This window comes from Arachis stenosperma, chromosome 8 (assembly GCF_014773155.1).
Source record: "Arachis stenosperma cultivar V10309 chromosome 8, arast.V10309.gnm1.PFL2, whole genome shotgun sequence".
NCBI classification, from domain to species: Eukaryota; Viridiplantae; Streptophyta; class Magnoliopsida; order Fabales; family Fabaceae; genus Arachis; species Arachis stenosperma.
In genome coordinates this window covers 20,512,876-20,519,958 of record NC_080384.1, presented here as the reverse complement: position 1 = coordinate 20,519,958, position 7,083 = coordinate 20,512,876, and the positions used below count along the sequence as shown (strand labels likewise).

Sequence of the window (7,083 nt, the reverse complement as noted above, 5' to 3'; positions counted from 1 at the left end):
GTATGGTCGTTTGCTATTTTTTAATGGTAAATATAGTCAAATAAAATAGTGTAAGAAATTAAAAGAAAATGTATTTACAAGTTTAAAAAATATTAATTTATTTTTCAATAGAATAAATTATATATTAAATAACAAAAATTGTTATGAGTTTCTTTTCAAACTAACTAATACTCAACGATGGTGTTTCGATACACCATATTACCAAAAAATATTAATCGATCTAATTACTTTTGTAATGACATAAGTTTATAAATTTGAGAATTTAAAAATTATTTCATAAAATGTGAAGTTTTAACAAGTAACAATGTTGATCATATTGTTTTGATTTCAAGAATGAATACTATAGTAATAAATAAAATTGTCCCAAGTAAATTTTAACAAAGACAAAAATTCATAAGTATTTCTATTAATGAAAAATTAATCTATTTTATAGACAAATACAATTTTTTTCTATGGATTTTCTAACTTGGCAAGTCGAGAATTAATCCACCACATATTGATGTTCTATTTATTAAGGGTCTATCGCTAACTAATGGATTGTGATACACACAAGGCGAGATTCGAACTCCAAATACTTGCTTAAGCGAACAAATGAGATGACCATTCAATAAATTTAAATTGATTAAAATAAATATTAATTATTTTTAATATTTTTAAATTGTAAAACATTTATAATAATAATTATTATATATATTTTTATTTAAATTTTAATAAAAATTTTTATATAATTTTATGTATTATCCCGTGTAGGACACGGGAACATACACTAGTTTACAGGTAAAATCTAATAGCTAAATTATATTTAGTAATTCTGAATTTCTGATATTTAATCTGTATTTGATAATTGAAATAAAGAATAGTTATGTTAATTAAAGAACACACATAAATCATGGGATCCTCATGTATTTTAGTCTAAAACTATATAAATCATGAGATTCTTGTGGGTTTTGGCCTAGAACTACATAAATTATGGAATCTTCATATATTTTATTCTTTTATGCTTAAATTAAAACCACCTTTTTACCTACACTTTATGCTCACCTTGCCAACAAGGTTTCCCTCTTCTTTTTTGACCACGATTTATTCAATGAATTTAGCCATGAATCGTTGTTTTTATCCAGGTTTTACATTTTTTTTCAATGTTTGGACAATTTTATCATACTAAATCCATTTTTTATGGATACAATTATAATTTCATTTTTTTATATGTAGAAATGATAATTTACTCTTTTAAATTAGTATAAAAACAACATTTAAAAAAAAATTGGGAGGACAAAAATATTATCCTTTTTCATTTAGAACAATCTCATAATTTTTACTTTCATTTGGTTTCTTTTAAGTAAATTACCCTACTCAATGCGTTTATTGTTATTCATTACTTTATCATCAATTTGAGGACCGTAGAAAGTAATTGTGTGTGGTGTTTAGGAAAAAGAATGAGGAGAAAATTTGCTTAACTAGATTCAGAAGAACTGTACCTAGATGTGAGCAATTAGAGAGAGAATGTGGGAAACCCGTGGAATACTGTAAATACTAAATAATTCTCAAGCACTAGGATCCGTTTTAGAAGAGGTAAATACAGAATAAAGCAAATTTATTTACATCAGTGACTAAGGCAAAAAATTTGCACCTCCAGAAGCCAAGCCAAGACTTAGTCATGCCCTGGGGAGAAATTTTCACAAGGAAAGTGCAACTAGGTAACTTACAATCCATGAAAATTTTCAGGTAATTAAAATGCATATTTTACAGAAAGTTACCAGAGTCATACATGTCCATGTTACTCTAACAAAATCAAATATCCTTTTTGGAGATACAAGAAACCTTTACACAAAGGCAATAAATAACTAGAATAAGTGACATGATAGAACCAAGTTGTTGAATGCCATTCTCACTGACTGGATCCTGGTACACTATCTTCAGTAGCCATAGGCTCTGGCTGAGGAGCCTTCTTTGTAAGTGACTTAGGTATGTCAAGATACTCTTGGATGCAGCGCTGCTGCGGATGTGACAAAAGTACCAAAACGTGCCGGAAAAGAACGCGCGCCAAGCCTTGCCCACTCTCCAATATGTAACCCTCATATTCACTAACATGTTCAAGAGCTTCCACCAGTGTATCATACACCTCCTGGGGACAGTTGTCTGGTCCTGGTTTGTCATGAAGGTACATCACATCCAAAGTGAAGACCTTCTGGTTCACCGGCCATTGATGCTGCGGCCGTATATTTGATCTGCAGTAGAATAGAATCTACAATGGAACAGGATATTATTGCAAATTAGGATTCATGTTTCGACTATTTTGTTCTATAATTAGATAGCTCATGGATGTAACTAATTAGTAGTAACCAACAAAAATGCTAATGACTTGCAAGCAAGTGCACATGATAGTTTATGAAATCAGTGGACGCAGCCACTGCTTACCACTCTTAGAATGCGACCCTGCATGCGGGATTTCTTAGCTTCATGAGCAGCAAGTCGGAACAAGTTAGTAAGATCCGGTTGAGAAGTGGTTGAGGAAGTAGCCGAAAGCGCCCTCACTGCTGCAATTGTTGACTCAATTTCACTGCTAAACTCTTTTCTAAGCTGTAATCATTAAAGAGCATTCATTCAACATTAATGTGCTTCAAATAATACCAACACAGGCAAAGAAAAAAGAATGGAACATTCGAAAGAGCCACATCTAAGACAGGGGAAACCCCAAAAACTTTGATTACAACAGGTAGCAGATAAGTAAAGGTTATCGTTACAGAAACAACATCTGCATTTGCCTATAACAAAAGTATTCATATTATAAAGTTTGCTCAAGAATGAAAATCTAAGATTAAGAGCAGTAATTTGGGATTTAAATAAACGTTATGGAGAATAGGAGTGGTACTGTACCCAAGAGATGGAATTAGAGAGAGTGGCGAAAGCAAAGCGGTGTTCGGGGTTGATGGCGAGCTTGGCGTTGACGAAGAGAACGATGGCTTGTCTAATAGAGTCCAATCGGGTGAGGGGCCTGCCATTGGCGCCGGAAAACTTCATCTCAACCAGGCACTGAGGATCCACATCCACGCACATCAGAATATCTTCGTTGTTGATTCGCGACGCTTTCAAACTGTACCTCTGGCCACCACCGCCGCCGCTCCCTTCTCCTTCTACCCCTTCCATTCCGATCACCAATTACTCCTTTTTTTTCTTCTCAAAATTGGAGTGGAATTTCAGCTCAACACAAAACCAGTCACCACTCACCACCGTCTTCTGCCCCCTTTCTTTGGATGGGATGTGTTCAGAAATTTGGGCCGTAGTAAGCCCAATAACTTAACACTTTGAAGAAGAGGAATTGGGCTGGTCCAGCCCAGGATGGAAAGGTCGGTGCTGTTTGGCGTCCTGAATTGGAACACGTGGACGTAGCTTTCGTTCCAAAATTCTAAAAGGTGTAGCTGCACCTTGGACTGGTGACTTATTCCTTATTTTTTAAGTTTGGTATTGACTTTTCAGTTGTTCACCACCTGCTCCTTCTTCTTCCTAAATTTTTGTTCCGCTTCATTTTCAATACAACTACTCCTTCAACCCCCACAAGACAAAGGAAAATATCAACAATACTACAATAAAATAAAATATATCATAAAAGCTTTTCCCCAATTCATTATTCTTTTCGTGCTTCGCCTAACTCACAAGTGTTCTGGATCCGCAATTTATATTCTATGACCATGAACGCCGCCTCTTATTCTTCCGTTGTTTCGCATTCTGCTTTCCGAAGTTTGGATACCAAGCTTTCTCCGTAAGCTCCCATTCATCTAATCATAACTGATATTTTCGCTTCTGTGTTTCTTCATTTTCTAATATTAAGTTTATCCCAAAGACAAACAATGCTTGATTATCAATTGTGTAGGGTGATCCATTCTCCGGAATTTCAATAAAACCCTGACCTAGCCCTATATTTGTTTTCTGCGCCTGTTCTTCATTGCAAATTATGTATCTTTCATTTCTCAAATCGATTTTCTGGACTATCATTGTTGAAACAACTCTATATATTTAGCAAAGTGAGCTGCTTTTATTATTATTATTTTTTCTCTCTTGAATTTCCAGCTTAAATTTGGGTTGATTGAACTATTCAGGGTTTTGCATATTTCCTTCTGAATTATTATATGTAGTGAAACTGTGCCATTATTTACACGGTAGTGATAGCAGAGACATCCATTTTGGTTTTCCCTTTCAAATTCGATATGTTATCTAAGTTATTCTTCTTGTGAACAATTCATCACTATGCTCACAATTAGTATTTGCTAAATAGAGTGCTCTGCTTCAATGGCTTTCTTTATTGGCAGGTCATCTTCTGGTATCCCAAGTCTTATTCGTGTCACTTGTCATTCGGATTGTAACAAGTCTACATCACAAGCATCCTTACTTTCGTGTCGTAGCTCAAATAATGGATGGAAGGGCATGCTTGGTGGAACTTCTTCTTGGGATACCCTTCCCAGGAGGAACCTAATTGGTCAAACTTCTTATTCTGTGAGTATAACCACATATGGAGGGGTTGCTATAGAATCTCCTTCTCATATTGCAGAAGAAAAAGTTGGGGTACTGCTTCTCAATCTAGGAGGACCAGAGACGCTGAATGATGTTCAGCCTTTTCTGTTCAATCTCTTTGCTGATCCTGTAAGTTAATTTTCTTTTTGTACTTATGATAGTGTTTGATTATGAAGTTTCATTCTGTTAAATGAACATGCATAGTAGCAATAGTACACTTTAGTATAATCTTTACTAATATGTTGCATGTTTTGTGATAGGATATCATCCGTCTTCCAAGGCTGTTTCAGTTTCTTCAGCGACCACTTGCAAAATTGATTTCTGTACTTCGGGCTCCTAAATCCAAGGAAGGATATGCTGCAATTGGTGGGGGCTCTCCTTTACGCAAAATCACTGATGATCAGGTGGACTCTCGATTCCCTTTTGTGCCTTCCTTGGTGCTTTTTATTACTATTTTGCAAGAGGAATACCATTTTGGTGTTTAATGTTTGATAAACATTCTGCTTATTTCTGGTTTAAATTTATATTGAAACTTACAAAGCCTTTATGGTTTGCAATTGTGCAGGCACTTGCACTTAAAGAGGCTTTGGACGCAAAGGGCCTCTCCTCAAATGTCTACATTGGGATGCGGTACTGGTATCCATTCACTGAGGAAGCAGTTCATCAAGTAAATGAAGAGTCCTCTTTTTGTATTGTCCATGTTGTTATTATGTTAGTGATCAATTCATCATGTACTGGTATTTCCTTCAATTGTTAAATGATATACAGGGTGAATAGTCCCAAGTTAGATTATTTGTTCCAAGATCAATTTTATCATCTTTGAGTTGAATCTAGTTAAATACCTGTCATGCATTATAGATTAAGAGAGATGGAATAACAAGGCTTGTGGTGCTACCGCTTTATCCCCAGTTCTCTATTTCCACTACTGGGTCTAGCATCCGTGTTCTACAGCATATGTTCCGGTACTTTTTGTAGTATTCTGATTTGTCAAACCTCTGAAGTGATTTTAAGATTATTATTAATTGATATTATGTAATTTCAGGGAAGATGCTTCTTTGTCCAAGCTTCCTGTTTCCATTATAAATTCTTGGTATCAACGACAAGGTTACATCAAGTCAATGGCTGATTTAATCGAGAAGGAGCTACAGAGCTTTTCTGAACCGAAGGAGGTGACTTTCATTCTTGTTTTGATTGGTGTGAACAAAGTTATTTTCATGCAATTAATGAAAATATTTCACTACAGGCCTGTTATTAGGGTTAAAAAATTTGAAGGCTATGTAGTTTATTTTCATGCAATCTGAACCCTACTGTATCTTGTTTTTGTAAATATCAGGCAATGATATTTTTTAGCGCCCATGGTGTACCTGTCAGTTATGTTGAGGATGCTGGTGATCCATACCGCGATCAAATGGAGGAGTGCATCTACTTGATCATGCAGGAGTTGAAAGCTAGAGGAATTAACAATGAGCACACTCTTGCTTATCAGGTTAGTTTGGACCTCATCAACTTGCTTTTTAATTGCTGAATTGTTGGCTTACCTTTTCGAGCCTCTGTTTCTTATGGCATTGTTGGATGAATTTCCAGAGTCGAGTGGGCCCGGTACAGTGGTTGAAACCATATACAGATGAAACTCTCGTTGAGCTTGGTCAGAAAGGTGTGAGGAGTCTTTTAGCTGTTCCAGTGAGGTACATTGTTTTTGGACTTTTGCCCTTGTTTTTAATTGTGTTTTGCATTAGACACTGTTGAAAGTTGTGAAATAGCCTTAAGAGTAAAAGACACTCCTCCTCCTCCTTGTATCTCAGTTTTGTGAGTGAGCACATAGAGACCCTTGAAGAAATTGACATGGAGTACAGGGAGTTGGCTCTTGAATCTGGCATCAAGAATTGGGCGCGTGTTCCTGCTCTTGGTCTCACCCCTTCCTTCATTACAGACCTGGCAGATGCAGTGATAGAAGCTCTTCCATCTGCAAAAGCATTGTATGCATCTACCAGCACTTCTGAAGAAGAGCATGACCCACTTAGATACTTGGTCAAGATGTTCTTTGGTTCGATATTGGCATTCATCTTGTTTCTGTCACCTAGAATGATAACGGCATTCAGGAATCTAATCTAGAAGTGTTACAAACCGCATGCTGAATTCGCATGCCAACACACAGAGAAATGAAGCAATGATTTTTGTACTTTGATCATGACTGTTTCTTACACATCGTTGAACAGCAGATAATATGGATACCTCAAAATAACTTGTCTCTGTAATGAATATGGATCGTATCTAATATTTCATTATTGTTTATAGGTTTCTGATTATATTTTACAAATTGGTCATACAACCGAAACGAAAAAGGCTGCAATTAGAGCATTGCCTATTAGCCTAAGCCTCATAAATGAGAAATATGTATCTGCAACAATACTTATTGGCTATTGGGTTACGACTCTGACATGGATCTTCTGCTCTCTCTTTCGTCTCAAATCGCAATTACATGTCCAATGCTGTTGCTACCGAGGAAGCATTTTCTGTGCACGTAAGACTTTGTTCAAGTGGTTATCACCAATTCCTTGCAATAGGTGTACTTGG

General features: G+C 35.9%; 2 protein-coding genes across 2 annotated transcripts; one reads left to right on the top strand and one right to left on the bottom strand.

Annotated features, from left to right (window-relative positions):
* Window positions 1-1,573: 1,573 nt before the first annotated feature.
* LOC130944977 (uncharacterized) lies at window positions 1,574-3,213 on the bottom strand. The gene is made up of 3 exons (XM_057873602.1): window positions 2,878-3,213; window positions 2,419-2,580; window positions 1,574-2,245 (listed from the first exon to the last, which is right to left on the bottom strand). Exons 1-3 carry the CDS (start codon window positions 3,145-3,147, stop codon window positions 1,889-1,891), a joined length of 789 nt encoding a protein of 262 aa, XP_057729585.1. The 5' UTR covers window positions 3,148-3,213; the 3' UTR covers window positions 1,574-1,888.
* Window positions 3,214-3,453: 240 nt separating this feature from the next.
* On the top strand, window positions 3,454-6,815 carry LOC130944955 (ferrochelatase-2, chloroplastic). The gene is made up of 9 exons (XM_057873562.1): window positions 3,454-3,760; window positions 4,308-4,638; window positions 4,770-4,913; window positions 5,075-5,176; window positions 5,368-5,471; window positions 5,552-5,678; window positions 5,843-5,995; window positions 6,094-6,194; window positions 6,312-6,815. The coding sequence occupies exons 1-9, from the start codon at window positions 3,684-3,686 to the stop codon at window positions 6,619-6,621; spliced, it is 1,449 nt and encodes a 482-aa protein (XP_057729545.1). The 5' UTR covers window positions 3,454-3,683; the 3' UTR covers window positions 6,622-6,815.
* Window positions 6,816-7,083: the final 268 nt, after the last annotated feature.